The sequence below is a fragment of the Coregonus lavaretus genome, assembly GCF_964263955.1.
Source record: "Coregonus lavaretus genome assembly, chromosome: 6".
Taxonomy (NCBI): Eukaryota; Metazoa; Chordata; class Actinopteri; order Salmoniformes; family Salmonidae; genus Coregonus; species Coregonus lavaretus.
The window spans coordinates 26,093,847-26,119,919 of record NC_139993.1 but is presented as its reverse complement, the minus strand read 5'-3'; the positions used below and the strand labels follow the sequence as shown (position 1 = coordinate 26,119,919).

Genomic DNA, 26,073 nt, shown 5'->3' with positions numbered 1-26,073 from the left:
ACCATACACAAATGCACGCAAGCACACCCAAAATAGGACAGAGAAAACCATTTAAACCTACTACGTAACAATGCTACGGGGAACAGGGAGGAGCAGCATTGGCCACCATCCAGTCTATAACTGATATATTGTAATATGTTATCTCCCCATGTTCAGCGGCCTGTTGACCGGAAGAGAAGTTATACGGAAATGGAGACGCATCCTATAAAGTCTCTCAAATACCAGACATATAAGGAACAAAAGCAACACAACAAGAACAAGTCTGCTGTGGTGCATCTCATTAGAAAGGTAGGCAGAATTCATTGCATCAATCTACTACTACTTTCCTTTATTCTGTTTATTGCAAAGTACAGTAACTCTATACTACTTTCCTTTATTCTGTTTATTGCAATGTACAGTAACTCTATACTACTTTCCTTTATTCTGTTTATTGCAAAGTACAAAATCTCTAGTACTGTATATTGTTTGATTATATTGTTTGGTTAAATAAAGAGAAAAAAAATACCTTAAAAAATCCATAAACGTATAATTCTTGTGCAATTTATATTTATAGGCTACATTGAGGTTTTTATTTCATTATTTAGGCTATGTGGCATTAATGCGTAAGCCTAAGCTTTAGGGCCTAACTGTACACGCACCAAATAGCTTACACACCAATCGCCAAATGCTTTTGGAAACAGGCAAAAAAGGACAATGTCGAGTTTAATTCAATAAGAGAAAAGCTGCGAAATGGAGAGTTGAAGATAAAGAGAAGGGAGTGCCTGAAAAGTAATGTTTGGGAAAGATTTGCTGAAGTGGTAAAAGAGGATGATTGATGTGATTGTGAGGCGCTATACAAATTTGACAGTCACAAGATGGGGCCTTCAAATAGGCCTATGTCACGCCAAGGGAACTGTAGCCTACTGTTCAGATGGGTTAAATGGAAACTGAAATCTATAACATTTACATTTTAGTCATTTAGCAGACACTCTTATCCAGAGTGACTTACAGTTAGTGAGTGCATACATTATTTTTTTATTTTTTTATACTGGAATCGAACCCACAACCCTGGCGTTGCAAATGCCATGCTCTACCAACTGAGCTACATCCCTGCCGGCCATTCCCTCCCCTACCCTGGGCCAATTGTGCGCCACCCCATGGGTCTCCCGGTCACGGCCGTCTACAACAGAGCCTGGATTCGAACCAGGATCTCTAGTGGCACAGCTAGCACTGCGAAAATTTTGACTCGGGAACAGAAGTGGAGAAATATGATTTATTTATTTCAGCATCTTGAGAGAATGCAAATGCGCAGTTAGATACCATCTGTAGAGGTGCTATCTTTATCGGCATCATAAAAAACGATAGTAGGGCCTCCCGAGTGGCACAGCGGTCTAAGGCACTGCATCGCAGTGCTTGAGGCGTCACTACAGACCCCGGTTTGATCCCAGGCTGTGTCACAACCGGCCGTGACCGGGAGTCCCATAGGGCAGCGCACAATTGGCCCAGCGTCGTCCGGGTTAGGGGAGGGTTTGGCTGGGGGGGCTTTACTTGGCTCATCGCGCTCTAGCAACTCCTTGTGGCGGGCCGGGTGCCTGCAGGCTGACTTCGGTCGTCAGTTGAACGGTATTTCCTCCGATACATTAGTGCAGCTGGCTTCCGGGTTAAGCGGGCCGGTGTTAAGAAGTGCGGTTTGGCAGGTGATGTTTCGGAGGACGCATGACTCGACCTTCGCCTCTCCCGAGCCCGTTGGGGAGTTGCAGCGATGAGACAAGATCGTAATTGGATATCGCGAATTTGGGGAGACAAAAATAAAAGAATCATAATAATAATATAGTATTTCAACCATAAAATATGCATCCAAGCCAAACTGAAATCTTATCAGAAAAATGTTGGGTCGTTTTCACAGATTTCTATTTCCTTACAACCGCTCAAACTGATTTTTCACAGAAAAGTGAATTTTCTCCCCGGTCCCTAAACGTCTTTGCTCCGCAAAAGAAGTAGAGATGACAGAGAAAACTTTACTGATGTCAACTACATTGAAGCATTCATTCTATCGATTTATTACATTATTCTGGTGAGCAAGGATTTATTTAGTCTTCTAGGGCAACATATAATGGCAGAAGAGAAGCTGCATGTATCTAGTTATAGACAAGTTGACTAACACATAGCCTACCAAAATGTCGTAAATTATAAGCTGAAACATAGCCTATCTAAATCAGGTCAAAAAATCTTCTGCCATCTCTGACTGTAGCCTACAGTGCATTTTCTATATTAGGGTCGGGTGTGGGCCTAAGATATTCACATTATCACATTTAGTCGGGCGGTTGCGGATGGGTTATTAGCAATTGCGGGTGAGTGTGGGTGAACAAACTGCTGACCCACGCACCACTAATAGGGGCAACCAATTTGTTTTGCTTGACTGCAAAACAGTTTATTCTGGCACATAGACTACTTTGAAGGTGAGGAACCATCTAACAACATGTTGTAAAATACTGAGCTTCACCTTTAATCTATCAAATTGTCATATACTAGCATAATATCTATGATAAGCAGATTTTGACCTTAACACATTTCTCCCTTCAATAGGCACCATGTGGAGCGTATTACTCCTTCTCCTGGTCCAACCTTTGCTCACCGACAGCATGGTCTGCCCTAGCAGCTGTATGTGCAACCTAGAGGGGGCCGTCAAATGTGTGGGCAACATCACGGACGTGCCCAAAGGTATGCCCACCAACATTTACCTACTTCAGCTGAATGGCACCAACATGAAGGTTCTGAACAAACAGAGTCTGGCCATGTTGCCCCTTATGCTGCGTTTCAGCATCAGCCACAGCCCCCTGGACACCATCCACCCTGAGGCCTTCCATGTGGCCCCGCAGCTCCTCTCCCTCAAGCTGTCATCCAACGCCCTCTCCAGCCTCCCTTCCCAGGTGTTCAGCCCCTTGGTCAGCCTGGAACAGCTACATCTGGATGGCAACCGTCTGGAGTCCATTGCTCCTGTGTTGTTTGAGGGTCTGGCCAACCTGAATGAACTGGACGTCAGTAACAACGCCATCGCTCACCTCGCCCCCGATGTTTTCCACTGGCTGAGTAGCCTGCGCTTCCTCAACCTGGGGAGAAACTCCCTGCAGCAGCTGCCCCCCACCTTGTTCCACTCATTGACAAAGCTGCAGTTCCTCATGCTCTACAACAACAAGCTAGAGGGACTGGAGGCAGGAGCCTTCGATGAGCTGGCCAACCTCCTGGAGCTCAAACTGCACAACAACCAGATCGCCCACATCCCCCCCGAGGTGTTCTGGGCCCTAGGCAACCTCATGACCCTCACCATGTCCTCCAACCAGCTCCAGGGCATCCCGAAGGAAAGCTTCTACCACCTTCCCAAACTCACCAAGCTCACCATCTACAAAAACCCTCTGCTGTCACTGCCTGATAAGTTGATGGGCCACATGCCCAGGATGAAGGAGTTCTACCTGTATTCCACCAACCTCAACACCGTGCCCTGGACCCTGTTTGCCAACATGAGCGGGATGGAGAGGCTCTCCCTGCACCTCAACAACAAGCTGAGAGAGCTGCCCCCTGACCTCTTTTGCTGCCTGCCCAACCTCCAGAAGCTTTCCCTCAAGTTCAACGACATCCAGGATCTACACCCAGATATCTTCTCCAAGCTGGCCAATGTGAACACTCTGCTCCTGAATGACAACAAGCTCCGCTCCCTTTCTGAGGACATATTTAAGGGCAACCCCAGTTTGGCCAGCATCGAGCTGAAGAACAACCAGCTGCAGAATCTTCCGGGAGAGGTCTTCTCTACTGCAGCGGTTTTAAGGGAGGTTACTTTGAGTGGCAACCCATGGGACTGCAGGTGTGGTATCAGAGACATTGCAAGTTGGATAAAGCTTAATGAAGGTGTGGTTAGTGATCGGACGGATGTGATATGTCATAATCCGTACCCTCTACTGCTCCGCCCACTCGGTTCCCTACTCGATGAAGAGTTTAAGTGTGACGTTACCACACCCTCGAGCAGCCGTACCACTCACTCTTCGACTGAATTGATCCATGTTTCCACTACAGCTGAAGCATCAGCTGCCAGGGAGACAGAGGCTGTAGAATTCACACCCACAACTACTGCATCCGAGGTACCATCAACCCAACAAACAGAAAATCCTACTGAGAGAGTCAGGTTCACCACAAGGGCTGTAGAATTCACACCCACAAATACTGAATCCGAGGCTCCATCAACCCAACAAACAGAAAATCCTACTGAGAGTGTCAGGTACACCACAAGGGCTGTAGAATTCACACCCACAACTACTGAATCCGAGGCTCCATCAACCCAACAAACAGAAAATCCTACTGAGAGTGTCAAGTTCACCACAACTGTGTTTAGGCGCACTACAACTGCCACACTGACCACCGACATTCTCGACATTCTTGACGACGACTCTGAATCGCTCCCCGTCCAACGAGGTGATATCCATGTCCTATCGCCACCCTTCCATGACAGGCTGGTGTTTGAGAACGGACTTGAGTTTGTGCACAACAACCGCCTGATGGGCTGGGTTTACCTGTGGACGCTGCCACCTAATGGGGCTTACGTTGGGTTTCTCATGGCTCTCCTTATCCTTCTGCTGGCCACAGGCGTGGCCCTGATTCTGGCTGCCATGTATGGGATGTACCGTCTCAACGAGGCCATGGAAGACCTAGTAGCAATACTCACAAACAGGAAACACACCATAATATCAGAGAGGAAGCAGAAAGACCAAGATAAACTGTAGCATCACCAAATGTGAAGATATAGTATGTGTCGAAAGTATCATTGTGGTGAAACAGTTTTGACAAGAATAGTGGAATAAAACCTTGGAAATCTGTCAATGTAAAGCACAAGCCAACATTGTCTGCATTGTGTGCAGTTCTTTAGATTTAGAAGACTGTCACTGACGACTTATTCATTAGGCATATCTAGTCTCCTCCCAGTGGTATGAGCTTTGAACAACAGGAACAAAGAATAATCATCTTAGGGGGAGAGGACAGTCACAACATTGGTCCAAAGGGCCAGAGCATTATAGACTTAGGCTAACTATTTGTATTATTATCGTGAAAATAACTGATGTCAGTATTGATGACTACACGGACCTAGCAAACAATTTCTCAATTTTGTTGGGTGAACCATGTGTCCACTAAGCAGTGGGTAAAATTAACTGCTAGAGTATCAGCTAAGCAACCTTGTATTACTCCTAGGAATTTGCCAGTCTCTATCACAGGATAAAGTCCAAATATATGCTTATACAGTATTCATCCCCCTTGGCGTTTTTCCTATTTTGTTGGATTACAACCTGTAATTTAAATGGATTTTTATTTGGTTTTCATGTAATGGACATACACAAAATAGTCCAAATTGGTGAAGTGAAATGGAAAAAAATTCTAAAAAATAAATAACGTAAAAGTGGTGCGTGCATATGTATTCACCCCCTTTGCTATGAAGCCCCTAAATAAGATCTGGTGCAACCAATTACCTTCAGAAGTCACATAATTAGTTAAATAAATTCCACCTTTGTGCAATCTAAGTGTCACATGATCTGTCACATGATCTCAGTATATATACACCTGTTCTGAAAGGCCCCAGAGTCTGCAACACCACTAAGCAAGGGGCACCACCAAGCAAGCGGCACCATGAAGACCAAGGAGCTCTCCTAACAGGTCAGGGACAAAGTTGTGGAGAAGTACAGATCAGGGTTGGGTTATAAAAAAATATCCGAAACTTTGAACATCCCACGGAGCACCATTAAATCCATTATTTAAAAAATGGAAAGAATATGGCACCACAACAAACCTGCCAAGAGAGGGCCGCCCACCAAAGCTCACAGACCAGGCAAGGAGGGCATTAATCAGAGAGGCAACAAAGAGACCAAAGATAACCCTGAAGGAGCTGCAAAGCTCCACAGCGGAGATTGGAGTATCTGTTCATAGGACCACTTTAAGCTGTACACTCCACAGAGCTTGGTTTTACGGAAGAGTGGCTAGAACAAATCCATGGCTTAAAGAACAAAATAAGCAAACACGTTTGGTGTTCGCCAAAAGGCATGTGGGAGACTCCCCAAACATATGGAAGAATGTACTCTGGTCAGATGAGACTAAAATTGAGCTTTTTGGCCATCAAGGAAAACGCTATGTCTGGTGCAAACCCAACACCTCTCATCACCCTGAGAACACCATCCCCACAGTGAAGCATGGTGGTGGCAGCATCATGCTGTGGCTATGTTCTTTATCGGCAAGGACTGGGAAACTGGTCAGAATTGAAGGAATGATGGATGGCGCTAAATACAGGGAAATTCTTGAGGGAAATCTGTTTCAGTCTTACAGAGATTTGAGACTGGGATGGAGGTTCACCTTCCAGCAGGACAATGACCCTAAGCATACTGTTAAAGCAACACTCGAGTGGTTTAAGGGGAAACATTTAAATGTCTTGGAATGGCCTAGTCGAAGCCCAGACCTCAATCCAATTGAGAATCTGTGGTATGGGGTGAATAGTTATGCACGCTCAAGTTTTCTGTTTTTTTGTCTTATTTCTTGTTTGTTTCACCCCAAAAAATATTTTGCATTTTCAAAGTGGTAGACATGTTGTGTAAATCAAATGATACAAACCCCCAAAAAATCCCTTTTAATTCCAGGTTGTATGGCAACAAAATAGGTAAAATGCAAAGGGGGGGTGAATACTTTCGCAAGCCACTGTATGCTTAAAGTAATGTCCAGATGGTGACAGTATGCACTCTTTCAGCGATACAAAGATTGGCAACATCTAACCAGTGGAAAATAAAGTTATTTAGGCTTATTTGGTAGACAGAAATGTGTCAGTTGATAAAGGTCATACTGTTTCTGCAGCTGGGGATAGTAAACTGCATGAATAAAAATGTCCTGATGTCATAAGATTATCTTATTCCTGCCTCTCCCACTAGCAGCTATGAGTGATCCTAATAGACCTGCATCTTACACACAGAGACACACACACACTTACAGAGAGACAAAATGTAAGTGAGGTACTGATTTCTTACTATTTAACTGTTCCGAGACATCTTGGTAGGCCAAGAGGTGTGAATTATGAAAATTAGGTGACTTTTGAAACAAGGTATTACTTAAGGGGCCATAAGCTTCCTGTATTGTAGGTGAGCTGATGCTTTTCTTTTGACTCACAAGACACTACAGACAGATATGATGATGCTCCTACCTCCATCTCAGTCCTAAAAATGGGAAGCTCAAGTACACCATTTCTCAATATCATAGTGTAGTAAGACATTTCTTGTTTGGAAATGTTCCTTCCAATGATCCTTCCAATGTTCCTTCCAAAACAAAAACAAGCATCAACCAAGCATCAACATGAAAAACTGTGTAATTCATGGCATTCATTTATCACCATGTACAAAGTTGCCTATCCTTCAGAACAAATGTTTTTTATCCATTAGCATTGTGTTGGCAGATCATTCTCATGTAGGCTATTTGAGAACTACACTGTTAAAATAGAAAGACTCAAAACACCATCATTGTGTAGTGAAACCATAAAAAATAGTGCACCTAAGCTGAGACCTGGTGTTTGGAGGGTGTTTGAATGTAAACCCAATGTAAGTGTTATAATACGCTGAATGTATTTGAAAACAGAATGGAAATTCAGAAAGTGGTTCTTCAATTTGAATATTGGTGTTTTTAAGATAGTCTTGTGAAAACCATTTTTGGTGTTTCAGTGCATGTAAAAGGCAGCATCAAAACACAAAAAGCATGTTTTGGCAGACTGTGTCTCATACAATCAAATGGTTTTGAAATGCCAATGGTTTATAGCGTAAATATTGATTGGTGATGATTTTATTTTAATTAACATTTTAAAGAAGACACTGGGAATTGAATACTTTTCCTAGGGTAGACAATGGCACTAATTATAGGCTACTGTTGCCAGGCCCATTGTGAGATTATAATGATGTTACAATCGAAATGTTGAGGGCTATGTATAGCCGATGTAACATGGGCCTTCATCACTGGTGGATGTGAACCCGGGTCTCCTGCTTGTCAAAACACTGTCTTAGTCCACTCAGTCAGTCTTCAGGACAAAACTGTTGTGCTGAACCACCCTTGTTACGCTGAGCACATGGGGCCCGATTCAGACTTGAGATAGACTTAACATGGACTCAATAAAACATGGACTTAACTAAAAAAATGTAAAGTCCATGTTAAATCAATTTATCTTAATTTTTTCTCTGCTTTGTTTAGACAGATTAGAAACAGGAGGAGACAGATTAAGGAGTGAAAGTGGGACTTTTGGGGCAGTAAGAAGGCACATTTATTTGGAATTTTACCCACTCAACCACACAGCCACGTACCGTGTGAAGAACTTGGGCCCCCATATCAGATTGTTTAGATTTAAGGCAAAATTTGAACTTCAGACATTGTGCTGCTTTACTGTTTAGAATTCCCCCCGTCTAGGGCATGGAGGTGGAGAGACGGTATTTGTGTCTGGTGTGCCCACTAGCAAACTCTATGGTCAAGTATAAAAACAGGCAAGTTTGCGGGGGCCTCCCCTGTTTTCCGGTCCTTCAGGAAAGAGCACAACAAACGCTGAGGTGAAACTCTCCAAAAGAATCCAAGAAAGTATGTGTCAATGACAATGTGAGTACAAAATGTTATTACATTGAAGAAAGAAACAGAAAAGGAATTTACTCAACAAGAACTAGCCAGCAGATCAGACCCGCTTGCTTACAGCTAGTGATGTTACGTTTGATACCGGCGCTCAGAGGCATGCGTCGAAATCGCTAAGCAGCTAACTTCGAAGATGTGTGCCGATGCGTGAATGACTTTATTAGCAGTACGTCATCAATGACGTCTGAAGCTTCGTTTGATCACGTGCTTTTTCAAACCGTGTGTTGCAAAATGCAAGATCCCACTGATTACGCCATTGTTCCGGTGCTTTTTCCGATTCCAAGCTGATTTCAAACACTGACCTCTACTGGACACCATACTTACAAATACAGTTAGGATTTTGTACAAAAGTTTCACCTAACCGGTAGCTTAGTAGATAGATGAGGGAACTATGTAACATTCATGGATGTGAGGGTATGGGGTCGAATCCCGTTGAAGGCACACTATTTAGAATTGTTTTCTTTCTACACTGTTGTTCAAATAATTTGTTTTATTTAGTATAGTATAAGCTTCTGTCTTAAGCATCCTAAATAATGCCATAGATTCAGTTTTTGAAAAATAGTAAACTTGAAGGCAAAAAAGGGAAGCATGATGTGAACTTAGTATTCCAACTGAGTAGACTACTAAAGCCAACGACATAACGCTGCGCCACGTGTTATAATGAAAACAACGGGTAAAAAATACCTCTATCTGATAATCACGCGCTGCTATTTATTGCTGACCAGCAGATGTCACTAATGTGCTTTGTGAACAGATAATGAAGCTCTGTGTAATGAACAGTTTTTTGGCACAATTTGGTGAAAGCGCTGAAGCCTTCAGAAAGCCTCGGTTTCCCATCACTACTTACAGCTAGCTGCACTAGGGTTGGACAGGCTTCGCACCCTGGTGCCGGTGCGAGATATGGCTCGGAAAACGTACCTCAATCCAGTAGCCAAGCAGCCATTGTGGAATGGCACGTCGCGTTGAACAACAAAGGAGCTGATTGTCTGACACTGCCATTCAAAAATGGCTGCTGTAGCTTCTGCTACCTAGTATTAGGACGAAAAGGACAGTTTTCTGGAAAAACTAGTTGGGATAATGGGACAATTCGGAGTACAATGCATTTCGCATCCCTGGATTGCGGTACACTACCAGTCAAAAGTTTGGACACACCTACTCATTCAAGGGTTTTTCTTTATTTTTACTATTTTTTACATTGTAGAATAATAGTGAAGACATCAAAACTATGAAATAACACATCTGGAATCATGTAGTAACCAAATAAATAAATCAGAATATATTTTATATTTGAGATTCTTTAAATAGCCACCCTTTGCCTTGATGACAGCTTTGCATTTTCTTGGCCTTCTCGCAACCAGCTTCATGAGGTAGTCACCTGGAATGCATTTCAATGAACAGGTGTGCGTTCTTAAAAGTTAATTTGTGGAATTTCTTTCCTCCTTAATGCGTTTGAGCCAATAAGTTGTGTTGTGACAAGGTAGGGGGGTATACAGAAGATAGCCCTATTTGGTAAAATACCAGGTCTATATTATGGCAAGAACAGCTAAAATAAGCAGAGAGAAACGACAGTCCATCATTACTTTAAGACATGAAGGTCAGTCAATCCGGAAAATGTCAAGAATTTTGAAAGTTTCTTCAAGTGCAGTCGCAAAAACCATCAAGCAATGTGTAGCACAACTCTTGATTAAGTGGTGTTACAACACACCATGTCATGTTTCAGAACACCTTAAATCTGTCCCATAGCCCCTTACAACCATGCGTTTCAAAACTCCAGCAAAGTTAAGGTTTCTGGCTTAGTTGCCATTAGTTTTAGTATTACAAAACACTTCATTTTAACAGTGTGTAAGTACTTGGAACAAAAGTACACTAAAGTCCCTAAAAGGGTTATAAAACCTGAAAAGTACAAACACAAAATACTTTGGATAATTAATGACCAATTCCAAGTGATTTAATATAAAACAAACAACGAACAAAACAGAATGAATTGCTGAAAAGCACCCAAGTTCATCACTATGGCGACCGGTGATTAAGCCTTTCCAGTACATTGAGCTCACATAACAGTGGGCAGAGATCACACTATTCACATCACTGACACACACTCAAATAGTTCACATCAAACACAGGACAGGAAATAGCAAGACTGGGTTTTTACCCATAACCATAAGTCACGAGAACTATGCCTTAAAAACAGCCATCATAGGTTAGGGTTAGAGTTTGATTCGTCATAATATTTTCAGTGAATAGGAAGTCATTGTAAACTGGCCAATCCAAACATTTCAATTCACAAAAGGGAATCTCCAAAAAATTGTCTGTGCACAGCATTTTAGCAGTAGCAACAAATCTGACCAAAATTAGGCTAGCACTAATGATAATGTATCAGGACCTACACAAACGTTTGTCTGTGTAAACCTTGCACAACCCATTACCTACATAAGTTGGCCTATTGCTCTTCTTGACTAATACAACTTCCCTGCAAAAACACCCTGTACAAAGGACAAGATAACACCCTTTCTTTTGCATGTTCCTTAATGATAATCTGTTACATCTGTATTTTGAAAATGCTGGTCACATAAAGTAAATGTTCTCGCTGCTGCTGGGTTGAGATATACATTAACTCTACCCATGCTATCTTGTTTAGTGTGTAGTGGGGGTATCACTGCCCTTACTCTGCGTATGAGTCGTAAAACAGATGGATTTCCCTTTTACAGCAACAGAGAAGAATGTTAATGAGAATAATAGGTTCATATACAACTTTCCTTTCTTTAGGTCTAATTAAGTGCAGATGATTCCCACTGTTCACCTCTAATGATCTAAAATTGTATTTCTGCAGAAGATTGAAGTTTCTTTGGAATATTGGAAGAGAAGATGTTAATACCCCTGCCTCTCCATCAGAAGTTAGTTATTATCTGGAAGGTTTGATTCCTAGTGCTGTATGCCTCTGAGCCATGCGTGAGAACCCCAGCCCCTACCCTTCCACCCCCATGATCAGGCTTTTGGTTATTAGCACATTGGGCAGCCCCTCCACCCCAACTGAAAGCCCACTGTCAGCATGTCAACGCCTAACACACATGCAAACTTACTCATGCACACACACAACTACAAAGTCCCATGCACACATACAGTATATCCCCCTCCACGACATTCTCAACAATCCTATACACATATACTGTAGATACAAATACATCCCCCCACATGCATGCCACAATTCCACACATGTAGACATTCAAATAGGCTCAAAGCCACACACATTCATGCAAGTAGTCCCAAGCACACACTCACACAACCACAATTACAGTCTTTTTACAGAAAGGGTGGGGCTTTCCCCTCACACAATCCCCCTACCATACTTCCCAAAAATATGTGTGTATGTGAGAGAGAGAAACAGACAGAGCACAGGGTGGTGCAAGCAAGCTTCAGTACATTACCTGAAAGTTTCAAGGGCACAGGGGGAAAAGATTGATTGAGGATGATGAACGTGATGATTAAGAGCTGAACAATGTGACGATGTGTGGTTCTGGAAGAGACTGGAATCTCTAGTTAAATCATATCTGACATTTCTGAAGAGAAGAGGGAGCACAGTGACGAGAGAGGATAAAAGATAGCAGACGCTCCCCACCAACTCATTTCTCCGTTCACTCAACTGCCAAGTACTGTACAAGGTAAGCTCTGCTCTACCATATAGCCTACAGCATTTTATTTTACAACAGTTAGCAGGACACTGGTTGACCTGGAGATTCCTAATCTTATTTTTTCTGTTGAAATGGCTTTCTGCTCATTTGAGAGAGAGATGGTCAAAAACTGTAATTATTATTAAAACTGTAATTATTATTAAGTGAGGTCGTCTATTTTATTGTGAAGTTTTAATTGTCCAAGCAAGAAAAAAAGCTATTATTACGATTAAAAAAGTAGACGACTGTAGAAGCATGGTTTTCTGAAACTATGACTTAACTGTATTATTTGGTCTTACTGTGTGCAAATTATGTGGGAAAGAACAGAAATGTGCTTTGAAGAGAGCTGAAACGCTCCTCTTTCAACCCTTAACCAATGTTTTTTCAGGATTTTTAGTAAAGAATTGTCTCATGTAATTTTCTATTACCTTTGTGATATTGTTTTAGTCTGTGCAACTCTCCCCATATACCCACCCTCCAATTTGTTGGATGGATCTTTGTGACGGGCAAAGTGCTGATGCTTCAGTCCTGGAAATGGGGGAAAAAATCACAGCAATTAATGGTGAACTGGAAATGTTTTACAATGTCAAATATTCCAGTCCAGTCCAGTCCAGACTGTGGTTTGGTGAGACTGTGACTGATTATATCAGAGAGGAGATGGTTTAAATGTATGCAGTCTTTCAAATAGGGACCTTATGAATTTGAATTTTGCTGAGGAGTCAGAAGAGGCATATCAATCTCAGAATTAGCCATGTTTGCCAATGGTGCTGTTCAGTCATATCTGCTATGTCTTCCCTCCCAACACTTAGAGGGGAACAGCGATAGGATAACGTTCAACTACAATTTCCTAAGAGGAAACATCTGTGTTAGAGTCAGTAATGTAATTACAGTGCATTCGGAAAGTATTCAGACCCCTTAACTTCTTCCACATTTTGTTATGATAGCCTTATTCTAAAATGGATTAAATCATTTTTTTCCCCTCATCAATCTACACACAATACCCCATAATGACAAAGCAAAAACACGTTTTTAGAACATTTTGCAAATATTAAAATAAAATTATGATATGAAATATTACATTTACATAAGTATTCAGACCCTTTACTCTGTACTTTCTTGAAGCACCTTTGGCAGCGATTATAGCCTCAAGTCTTCTTGGGTATGACGCTACAAGCTTGGCACACCTGTATTTGGGGAGTTTCACCCATTCTTCTCTGCTGATCCTCTAAAGCTCTATCAGGTTCGATGGGGAGCGTAGCTGCACAGCTATTTTCAGGTCTTTCCAGAGATGTTTGATCGGGTTCAAGTCTGGGCTCTGGCTGGGCCACACAAGGACATTCAGAGACTTGTCCCGAAACCACTCCTGCGTTGTCTTGGCTGTGTGCTTAGGGTCATTGGAGCAGGTTTTCATCAAGGATCTCTGTACTTTGCTCCGTTCATCTTTCCCTCGATCCTGACTAGTCTCCAAGTCCCTGCTGCTGAAAAACATGCTTCACTGTAGGGATGGTGCCAGGTTTCCTCCAGATGTGATGCTTGGCATTCAGGCCAAAGAGTTCAATCTTGGTTTCATCAGACCAGAGAATCTTGTTTCTCATGGTCTGAGAGTATTTAGGTGCCTTTTGGCAAACTCCAAGCGGGCTGTATTGTGCCTTTTACTGAGGAGTGGCGTCCGTCTGGCCACTCTACCATTAAGGCCTGATTGGTGGAGTGCTGCAGAGATGGTTGTCCTCCTGGAAGGTTCTCCCATCTCCACAGAGGAACTCTGGAGCTCTTTCAGAGTGAACATCGGGTTCTTGGTCACCTCCCTGACCAAGGCTCTTCTACCCGATTGCTCAGTTTGGGCAGCCAGCTCTAGGAAGAGTCTTGGTGGTTCCAAACTTCTTCCATTTAAGAAAGATGGAGTTCACTGTGTTCTTGGGGAACTTCAATGCTACAGAAATGTTTTGGTACCCTTCTCCAGATCTGTACCTCAACACAATCCTTTCTCGGAGCTTTACGGACAATTCCTTCGACCTCATGGCTTGGTTTTTGCTCTGACATGCACTGTCAACTGTGGGACCTTATATAGACAGGTGCGTGCCTTTCCAAATCATGTCTAATCAATTGAATTTACCACAGATGGACTCCAATCAAGTTGTAGAAACATCTCAAGGATGATCAATGGAAACAGGATGCACCTGAGCTCAATTTCAGGTCTCATAGCAAAGGGTCTGAATACTTATGTAAATAAGGTATTTATTTTATATATATAGTGAGGAAAAAAAGTATTTGATCCCCTGCTGATTTTGTACATTTGCCCACTGACAAAGAAATGATCAGTCTATCATTTTAATGGTAGGTTTATTTGAACAGTGAGAGACAGAATAACAACAAAAAAATCCAGAAAAACACATGTCAAAAATGTTATAAATTAATTTGCATTTTAATGAGGGAAATAAGTATTTGACCCCTCTGCAAAATGTGACTTAGTACTTGGTGGCAAAACCCTTGTTGGCAATCACAGAGGTCAGATGTTTCTTGTAGTTGGCCACCAGGTTTGCACACATCTCAGGAGGGATTTTGTCCCACTCCTCTTTGCAGATCTTCTCCAAGTCATTAAGTATTCGAGGCTGACGTTTGGCAACTCAAACCTTCAGCTCCCTCCACAGATTTTCTATGGGATTAAGGTCTGGAGACTGACTAGGCCACTCCAGGAACTTAATGTGCTTCTTCTTGAGCCACTCCTTTGTTGCCTTGGCCTTGTGTTTTGGGTCATTGTCACGCTGGAATACCCATCCAAGACCCATTTTCAATGCTCTGGTTGAGGGAAGGAGGTTCTCACCCAAGATTTGACGGTACATGGCCCCGTCCATCGTCCCTTTGATGCGGTGAAGTTGTCCTGTCCCCTTAGCAGAAAAACACCCCCAAAGTATAATGTTTCTACCTCCATGTTTGACGGAGGGGATGGTGTTCTTGGGGTCATATGCAGCATTCCTCCTCCTCCAAACACGGCGAGTTGAGTTAATGCCAAAGAGTTCCATTTTGGTCTCATCCAGTTCTCCTCTGAATCATTCAGATGTTCATTGGCAAACTTCAGACGGGCATGTACAGTGGGGAAAAAAAGTATTTAGTCAGCCACCAATTGTGCAAGTTCTCCAACTTAAAAAGAAGAGAGAGGCCTGTAATTTTCATCATAGGTACACGTCAACTATGACAGACAAAATGAGGAAAAAAAATCCAGAAAATCACATTGTAGGATTTTTAATGAATTTATTTGCAAATTATGGTGGAAAATGAGTATTTGGTCAATAACAAAAGTTTCTCAATACTTTGTTATATACCCTTTGTTGGTAATGACACAGGTCAAACGTTTTCTTCACAAGGTTTTCACACACTGTTGCTGGTATTTTGGCCCATTCCTCCATGCAGATCTCCTCTAGAGCAGTGATGTTTCGGGGCTGTCGCTGGGCAACACGGACTTTCAACTCCCTCCAAAGATTTTCTATGGGGTTGAGATCTGGAGACTGGCTAGGCCACTCCAGGACCTTGAAATGCTTCTTACGAAGCCACTCCTTCGTTGCCCGGGCGGTGTGTTTGGGATCATTGTCATGCTGAAAGACCCAGCCACATTTCATCTTCAATGCCCTTGCTGATGGAAGGAGGTTTTCACTCAAAATCTCACGATACATGGCCCCATTCATTCTTTCCTTTACACGGATCAGTCGTCCTGGTCCCTTTGCAGAAAAACAGCCCCAAAGCATGATGTTTCCACCCCCATGCTTCACAGTAGGTATGGTGTTCTTTGGATGCAACTCAGCATTCTTTGTCCTCCAAACACGACGAGTTGAGTTTTTACCAAAAAGTTATATTTTGGTTTCATCTGACCATATGACATTCTCCCAATCCTCTTCTGGATCATCCAAATGCACTCTAGCAAACTTCAGACGGGCCTGGACATGTACTGGCTTAAGCAGGGGGACACGTCTGGCACTGCAGGATTTGAGTCCCTGGCGGCGTAGTGTGTTACTGATGGTAGGCTTTGTTACTTTGGTCCCAGCTCTCTGCAGGTCATTCACTAGGTCCCCCCGTGTGGTTCTGGGATTTTTGCTCACCGTTCTTGTGATCATTTTGACCCCACGGGGTGAGATCTTTCGTGGAGCCCCAGATCGAGGGAGATTATCAGTGGTCTTGTATGTCTTCCATTTCCTAATAATTGCTCCCACAGTTGATTTCTTCAAACCAAGCTGCTTACCTATTGCAGATTCAGTCTTCCCAGCCTGGTGCAGGTCTACAATTTTGATTCTGGTGTCCTTTGACAGCTCTTTGGTCTTGGCCATAGTGGAGTTTGGAGTGTGACTGTTTGAGGTTGTGGACAGGTGTCTTTTATACTGATAACAAGTTCAAACAGGTGCTATTAATACAGGTAACGAGTGGAGGACAGAGGAGCCTCTTAAAGAAGTTGTTACAGGTCTGTGAGAGCCAGAAATCTTGCTTGTTTGTAGGTGACCAAACACTTATTTTCCACCATAATTTGCAAATAAATTCATTAAAAATCCTACAATGTGATTTTCAGGATTTTTTTTCTCATTTTGTCTGTCATAGTTGACGTGTACCTATGATGAAAATTACAGGCCTCTCTCATCTTTTTAAGTGGGAGAACTTGCACAATTGGTGGCTGACTAAATACTTTTTTTCTCCACTGTATATGTGCTTTCTTGAGCAGGGGGACCTTGCGGGCGCTGCAGGATTTCAGTCCTTCACGGCGTAGTGTGTTACCAATTGTTTTCTTGGTGACTATGGTTCCAGCTGCCTTGAGATCATTGACAAGATCCTCCCGTGTAGTTCTGGGTTGATTCCTCTCCGTTCTCATGATCATTGCAACTCCACAAGGTGAGATCTTGCATGGAGCCCCAGGCCGAGGGAGATTGACAGTTATTTTGTGTTTCTTCCATTTGCGAATAATCGCACCAACTGTTGTCACCTTCTCACCAAGCTGCTTGGCGATGGTCTTGTAGCCCATTCCAGCCTTGTGTAGGTCTACAGTCTTGTCCCTGACATCCTTGGAGAGGTCTTTGGTTTTGGCCATGGTGGAGAGTTTGGAATCTGATTGATTGATTGCTTCTGTGGACAGGTGTATTTTATACAGGTAACAAACTGAGATTAGGAGCACTCCCTTTAAGAGTGTGCTCCTAATCTCAGCTCGTTACCTGTATAAAAGACACCTGGGAGCCAGAAATCTTTCTGATTGAGAGGGGGTCAAATACTTATTTCCCTCATTAAAATGCAAATCAATTTATAACATTTTTGACATGCGTTTTTCTGGATTTTTGTTGTTGTTATTCTGTCTCTCACTGTTCAAATAAACCTACCATTAAAATTATAGACTGATAATTTCTTTGTCAGTGGGCAAACGTACAAAATCAGCAGGGGATCAAATACTTTTTTCCCTCACTGTATATATATATATTTGCAAACGTTTCTAAAAACCTTTTTTCGCTTCGTCATTATGGGGTACTGTGTGTAGATTGAGGATTTTTATTTATTTAAGAATAAGTCTGTAACATAACAAAATGTGGAAAAAGTCAAGGGGTCTGAATACTTTCCGAATGCACTGCTGCTATAGTCAATACTGACCAATTTGGACTACCAATAAAATGTTAATGCGGTGGTTGTCATGTATCCACAGGGGAGCAGCGTGTTGCAAACACACCCACAGGTTGCTATGGTTATGATGAGGAACATGCAACCTAATGCAAAAGTTATTCAAACCTACTTCAAATGGTATGATAGGATATTTTTGATAGGAAACTGGAACTAGGCTATGTTATTGCTACTTTATAGAGAGAACCTCAAAGCAAATAGGCTACATACTGACTGAACACAAAATATATTGAAACATCTGGGAAACTCCAGGAACGGTTTTATGTTCCTACTTCTTTGATGTAGAAATAAATTACGAAAAATAAATAAAACACAATTCCTCTGTGGCTGTGTTCAATGGAAGGACAAACACGCTGTCTTTGAAACACGGTTCCTCTGAAAGACTCTTTAAAATAACATTCCGCTGCCATTTGACTTTAATAATGGACCATGGTCTGTATGGAGAGAGAACCAAACCAAACAGACAATAATGTATGCAGAGCTGTGTATCTGCTGCAACCCTGTGCCATTACAAACAGTCCAAACAGTCCACATCCCCAGAACGCTGCAGTCACTCTGTCTGCTAATGCTGTGGCCTAGAACACTTGTGGTGGTGAATTAAGCCGCACTTAAAAGTATTATATTTTATGTTGAATTTTGCACTTATTTTACTTTGAAACTTTTATTCAATTACTACACTCTTACAGTGCCTTCAGAAAGTATTCATACCTCTTGACTTATTCCACATTTTGTTGTTACAGCTTGAATTCAAAATGGATAAAAAAATAAATGTTTCTCACCCATCTACACACAATACCCCATAATGACAAAGTCGGATTGCCAGATGGTGAAGTGTGAGTCATCACTCCAGAGAACGCGTTTCCACTGCTCCAGAGTCCAATGGCGGCGAGCTTTACACCACTCCAGCCGGTGCTTGGCTTTGCGCATGGTGCCATGGAAACCCATGGTGCCATGCTCGGCCATGGAAACCCATTTTATGAAGCTCCCAACGAACAGTTATTTTGCTGACGTTGCTTCCAGAGGCAGTTTGGAACTCAGTAGTGAGTGTTGCAACCGAGGACAGACGATTTGTAAGCACTACGCGCTTCAGCACTCAGGAGTTCCCATTCTGTGAGCCACTTTGTGGCCGAGCCGTTGTTGCTCCTAGACATTTCCACTTCACAATAACAGCACTTACAGTTGACCGGGGCAGCTCTAGCAGGGCATAATTTTGACGAACTTACTTGTTGGAAAGGTGGCATTCTATGACGATGCCTCGTGGAAAGTCACTGAGCTCTTCAGTAAAGGCCATTCTACTGCCAGTGTTTGTCTATGGAGATTGCATGGCGGTGTGCTCGGTTTTATACACCTGTCAGCAACTGTTATGGCTGAAATAGCCGAATCCACTAATTTGAATGGGTGTCCACATACTTTTGTATATATATCGCTGTGGAGCAGGTTTTCATCAAGGATCTCTCTGTACTTTGCTCCGTTCATCTTTGCCTCGATCCTGACTTGTCTCCCAGTCCCTGCCGCTGAAAAACATCCCCACAGCATGATGCTGCCACCACCATGTTTCACCGTAGGGATGGTGCCAGGTTTCCTCCAGACGTGACGCTTGGCATTCAGGCCAAAGAGTTCAGTGTTGGTTTCATCAGACCAGAGAATCTTTAGGTGCCTTTTGGCAAACTCCAAGCGGGCTGTCATGTGCCTTTTACTGAGGAGTGGCTTCCATCTGGCCACTCTACCATAAAGGCCTGATTGGTGGAGTGCTGCAGAGATGGTTGTCCTTCTGAAAGGTTCTCCAATCTCCACAGAGGAACTCTGGAGCTCTGTCAGAGTGACCATCGGGTTCTTGGTCACCTCCCTGACCAAGGCCCTTCTCCCCCGATTACTCAGATTGGCCGGGCGGCCAGCTCTAGGAAAGGTCTTGTTGGTTCCCAACATCTTCCATTTAAGAATGATGGAGGCCACTGTGTTCTTGGGGACCTTCAATGCTGTAGACATTTTTTGGTACCCTTCTCCGGATCTGTGCCTCGACAAAATCCTGTCTCGGAGCTCTACGGACATGCCTTGGTTTTTGCTCTGACATGCACTTTCAACTGTGGGACCTTATAGACAGGTCCCACAGTTGACAGAACATGTACAATCACTGAATTTATCACAGGTGGACTCCAATGAAGTTGTTGAAACAGCTCAAGGATGATCAATAGAAACAGGATACACCTGAGCTCAATTTCGAGTCTCTAGCAAAGGGTCTTATATAAATAAGGTATTTTATGTTTTTTATTTTTAATACATTTGCAAAAAAATCTAAACCTGTTTTCGCTTTGTCATTATGGGGTATTGTGTGTAGATTGCTGATAATTTAAAAAAATATCAATTTTACAATAAGGCTGTAACGTTAGAAAATGTGGAAATAGTCAAGGATTCTGAATACTTTCCGAAGGCTCTGTATACTGTAATTGTATGTGAAGGGTACAGAGATGAGGTAGTCATTCAAAAATAATTCTAAAAACTATTATTGCACACAGAGCGAGTCCATGCAACTTATTATGTGACTTGTTAAGCAAATTTTTACTCCTAAACATATTTAGGCTTGCCATAACAAAGGAGTTGAATACTTATTGACTCAAGACATTTCAGCTTTTTATTTTTTATTAATTTGTAAACATTTATTAAAACATAATTCCACTTTGACATTATGGGGTATTGTGTGTAGGCCAGTGTCACAAAATCTCAATTTAATCAATTTAAAATTCATGCTGTAACATAACAAAATGTGGAAAAATTTAAGGGGTGTGTAGCGGATGATTCGGACGGAGTCAGGCGCAGGAGGTGTGAATCACAGAATATGGTTTATTCGTCCAATACAGTAGTTAGCAGCAATGCGTACTGGGAAAACAAAAACACACAGGTGAATATCCCAACGATAAAAGTAAATAATGTTCAACCGAGCTAGCGACACCTCCACATGGAAACAATAACACACAAAGACATGGGGTGCAGAAGGAATACTTATACAGAGACTGATGAGGGGATATGAACCAGGTGTGTGTGAAAAACAAGACAAAACAAATGTGATGATGAAAAGAGGAGCGGCAGTGGCTAGAAGGCCGGTGATGATGAATGCCGAAGCCTGCCCGAACAAGGAGAGGAGGCAGCTTCGGAGGAAGTCGTGACAGTACCCCCTGCCTCGGGGACGGCCAGGAGGACGCAGAGCAGGGCGAGCCGGATGGCGACGGTGGAAATCCCGCAACAGGGAGGGATCGAGGACATCCTTTACTGGGACCCAGCACCGCTCTTCCGGACCGTACCCCTCCCACTCCACAAGGTACTGAAGGCCCACCACCTGATGCCTCTAATCCAGGATGGAACGGACGGAGTACGCTGGGACCTCCCGCACCTCAGACTCCTGGAGCAGACCAGCCACCACCGGCCTGAGGAGAGACACATGAAACAAGGGGTTAATACGGTAATCAGGAGGGAGCAGCAACCTATACGTGACCTTGTTCACTCTCAGTACTTTGAACGGCCCCAGAAACCGCGGGCTCAGCTTCCGGCAGGGCAGGTGGAGGGGCAGGTTCCGGGTCGAGAGCCAGACTCGATCACCCGGTACAAAGACCGGAGCCTCACTGCGGTGGCGGTCAGCATTGGCCTTCTGGCGACGCACAGCGCGCTGGAGGTGGACGTGGGCGGTGTTCCACGTCTCCTCCGCGCGGCGAAACCAGTCGTCCACCGCAGAAGCTTTGGTCTGGCTCGGATGCCACGGTGCCAGGACCGGCTGATACCCTAAAACACATTGAAATGGTGACAGGAGAGTGGAGGAGTGGCGGAGAGAGTTGTGGGCATATTCAGCCCATGGCAAGAACACCGACCACTCCCCCGGCCGGTCCAGGCAGTAGGACCGCAGGAACCTACCCACATCCTGATTCACCCGTTCCACCTACCCATTAGATTTGGGGTGAAACCCAGAGGTTAGGCTGACCAAGACCCCCAGACGTTCCATAAACGCCTTCCAGACCCTAGACGTAAACTGGGGACCCCGGTCAGACACTATGTCCTCTGGCACCCCGTAGTGCCGGAAGACGTGAGTAAACAGGGCTTCCGCAGTTTGCAGGGCCGTGGGGAGACTGGGCAGAGGAAGGAGGCGGCAGGCTTTAGAGAAGCGGTCTCCAATGACCAGGATGGTGGTGTTACCCTGGGAGAGGGGAAGATCAGTTAGAAATTGATCGATAAGTGGGACCATGGCCGTTGTGGAACTGGTAAGGGATGTAACTTATATAATATAATAATATAATATATAATAATAATATGCCATTTAGCAGACGCTTTTATCCAAAGCGACTTACAGTCATGCGTGCATACATTTTTGTGTATGGGTGGTCCCGGGTATCGAACCCACTACCATGGCGTTACAAGCGCCGTGCTCTACCAGCTGAGCTTCAGAGGACCACACTGGAAGGTGCCTAGTTGCCTTACTCTGAGCGCACACCGAGCAGGAGGAGACATACACCCTCGTCCTTAGCCAAGGTAGGTCCACCAGTGCTTCCCGGTCAGGCAGCGCACTGTACAGCCGATGCCTGGGTGACCAGAGGAGGGGGACGTGTGTGCCCAATAGACAAGACAATCACGGACACTAGACGGCACGTACCGAAGCCCAGCTGTGCACTGAGGTGGAGATGGCTCTGTGCGTAACGCCCGCTCTATGTCCGCGTCCACCGCCCACACCATCAGCGCCACAATGCAGGAGGCCGGGAGTATGGGGTTGTTGTCAATGGGCCTCTCCTCTGTGTTGTACAGCCGTGACAGTGCATCTGCCTTCACGTTCTTAGTGCCTGGTATATAGGACAGTGTGAAATCAAACCGGGTGAACAAGGCCCACCTGGCCTGGCGAGGGTTCAGCATCCTCGCTGCCCGCATGTACTCCAGGTTACGGTGGTCAGTCCAGACGAGGAAAGGGTGTTTAGCCCCCTCGAGCCAGTGCCTCCACGCTGTCAGGGCTCCGACAACAGCCAACAGCTCCCGATCACCAACGTCATAGTTCTGCTCTGCCGGGCTGAGCTTCTTAGAGAAGAAGGCACAGGGGCGGAGCTTGGGTGGCATACCCAAGCGTTGGGAAAGGACAGCGCCTACCCCTACCTTGGACGCGTCCACCTCCACTATGAACGGCAATGATGGATCGGGATGGGCCAGTACCGGGGCTGAGGTGAACAGAGCCCTCAGGTTACTGAAAGCCCTGTCAGCCTCAGCAGACCAGCGGAGCTGGGACGGCCCACCCTTCAACAGAGAGGTGATGGGGGCTGTGACCTTGCCAAAGCCCCAGATAAACCTCCGATAGTAATTGGCAAAGCCAATGAAGCGCTGCACCTCCTTTACCGTGGTTGGAGTCGGCCAATTACGCACCTGAGGTGGTGATGTGGTATCCGAGGAAGGAGACGGATTGTTGGAAGAACAGACTTTTTCTGCCTAGGCATACAGGTCATGCTCCAACAGTCGTCCAAGCACTCTGCGAACCAGGGAACACATGCTGAGCGCGCGTAGCGAAATACACCAGGATGTCATCAATGTAGACCACCACACCGCGACCAAGCATGTCCCGAAACACCTCATTCACAAAGGACTGGAAGACTGATGGAGCATTCATCAACCCGTACGGCATCACCAGGTATTCATAATGCCCCGTGGTTGTGCTAAATGCTGTCTTCCATTCATCCCCTTGCCAGACACACACCAGGTTGTACGCACTCCTGAGATCAAATTTTGTGAAGAAGCGCGCCCCTTGCATTGATTCGATCACAGAGGAAATGAGAGGTAGAGGGTAACTATAGCAAATGGTAGTTTGATTAAGTGCACGGTAATCAATGCAAGGGCGCAGACCCCCGTCTTTCTTCTTCACGAAAAAGAAACTTGAGGAGGCGGGTGAAGTGGAGGGACGTTTGAACCCCTGACACAGGGACTCAGAGACGTATGTCTCCATAGCCTCCATTTCAGCCTGCGACAGGGGATATATATGACTCCTGCGAGGCACAGCATCTAACCGGAGGTTTATCGCACAATCCCCCGCCCGATGGGGTGGTAATTTGGTCACATGCTTTTTGGAAAAAGCGTGCGCCAAATCGAGGTATTCGGGGGAAATACGCACTGTGGAGGCATTGTCTGGACTTTCCACCGTGGTCGCACCAACGGAAACAGCTAGACACCTACCCTGAAACTCTCACGACCACCCCGGGAGAGCCCTCTGTGGCCATGAAAAGGTGGGGTCATGTAGTGTTAGCCAGGGAAGGCCCAGCACCTCAATAATATGAAACGTGATTTGCTCCTTAAGGGTCTCCTGCGTAATCAAAGTGACTGGTGCTGTAACCTCACTAACAAAACCTGACCCTAATGATCGATTGTCAAGTGCTTTGATGGGCAATGGAATAGACAGGGGAACCAATGTGATACGTAGACTAAGAGCTAAAGACCTGTCCATAAAGTTATTCTTGAACGCTGCACCACCCAGCTCCATCGGAACGTGAGCCGGGGTGAGGGGGGGTGAAACGGGCAGGCCCCTTCCAGGTTGTCCAACCGGATGGCCATGTCCACCAGTTGGTCGAAGGTCAGAGTGGTATCCCGGCAGGCTAGCTCCCTTCGGATGTCCTCATGCAGGCTGCATTGGAATTGGTCGATGAGGCACCGTTCGTTCCACCCAGACCCAGCCACTAGAGTTCTAAACTCCAGGGCAAAGTCTTGCGTCCCCTGCCTCAGATGGAACAGACGCTCGCCCGCCTCTCTTCCTTCGGGGGGATGATCAAAGACTGCCCGGAAGAGGCGAGCGAACTCTCTGTAGTTGTCCAACGCGTCTCCTCCTTCTCTCCAGACTGCGTTGGCCCACTCTAGGGATTTCCCCGAGAGGCAAGAGACGAGGGCGGACACCTTCTCCCGATCCGATGAAGCAGGGCTGATGGTGTTGAAAGGAGACGAGGGAGGAAACACTGGCAGCAGGCAGCTGTCCCATCGTATTCCCTCGGTCGAGACAGGTGAATACCACTGGGTGCTGGTATGTGGGTGGCTGGATCCGGTCCCTCAGCTGGTTCCGCAAGGTCGGGTCCTCTCCTCTCCAAGCGCTGAATGGCCTGGAGAACCATAAAACTACATAATGCTCAACCGAGCTAGCGACACCTCCACATGGAAACAATAACACACAAAGACATTAGGAGCAGAGGGAATACTTATACAGAGACTGATGAGGGGATATGAACCAGGTGTGTGTGAAAAACAAGACAAAACAAATGTAATGATAAAAGAGGAGTGGCAGTGGCTAGAAGGCCGGTGACGACGAATGCCGAAGCCTGCCCGAACAAGTAGAGGAGACAGCTTCGGAGGAAGTCGTGACAGGGTGTGAATACTTTCTGAAGGCAATGTAGAAAAAAGCGTTCCAAAAGGGTTCTGCAGCGGTCCCCATATGATGACTCCGAATAAGCATTTTGGTTCTAGATAGCACCTTTTTTGTAAGAGTGTAACATGTTAGGGGCCTCCCGAGTGACTCAGCGGTCTAAGGCACTGTATCGCAGTGCTAGAGGCATCACTACAGGCCCGGGTTCGATCCCAGGCTGTGTCGCAGCCGGCTGCGACCGGGAGACCCATGAGCGGGCGCACAATTGTCCCAGCGTCATCCGGGTTAGGGGAGGGTCCCATTGCGCTCTAGCGACTCCTTGTGGCAGGCCGGGCGCATGCATTCTGACTTCGGTCGCCAGCTGTACGGTGTTTCCTCCGACACATTGGTGCGGCTGGCTTCCGGGTTAAGCGAGCAGTGTGTCAAGAAGCAATGTGGCTTAGCGGGGTCGTGTTTCAGAGGACGCATGGCTCTCGACCTTCGCCTCTCCCGAGTCTGTATGGGAGTTGCAGCGATGGGATAAGACTGTAACTATCAATTTGAGGAGAAAAAGGGGTAAAAAGTACAACAACAAAAACTACAACAAAAACAAGCATGTAACATGATATAAGACATTTTTCCTCATAATACTTGGTTATTTCTGCTTCCTTCAGCTTACTTGAAGCATTTACTGTGAGTAGCTACGAGTGTCTGCTAAACTGACAAAAAAAAAATTGTAAAAAATGCCAGACCTTTAAGCTGGTGTTAGGCTGG

The 26,073-nt window shown here is 44.8% G+C and overlaps 1 protein-coding gene across 1 annotated transcript; it reads left to right on the top strand.

Annotated features, from left to right (window-relative positions):
* Window positions 1-243: 243 nt before the first annotated feature.
* Window positions 244-6,863, top strand: LOC311130194 (uncharacterized protein). The gene is made up of 2 exons (XM_084162891.1): window positions 244-288; window positions 2,566-6,863. The coding sequence occupies exon 2, from the start codon at window positions 2,571-2,573 to the stop codon at window positions 4,749-4,751; it is 2,181 nt and encodes a 726-aa protein (XP_084019017.1). The 5' UTR covers window positions 244-288; window positions 2,566-2,570; the 3' UTR covers window positions 4,752-6,863.
* The last annotated feature ends 19,210 nt before the right edge of the window (window positions 6,864-26,073 follow it).

What these genes read in the sequence shown, in the direction of transcription:
- LOC311130194 (XM_084162891.1), top strand. Translation starts at nt 2,571, where the DNA reads ATGTGGAGCGTATTACTCCTTCTCCTGGTCCAACCTTTGCTCACCGAC.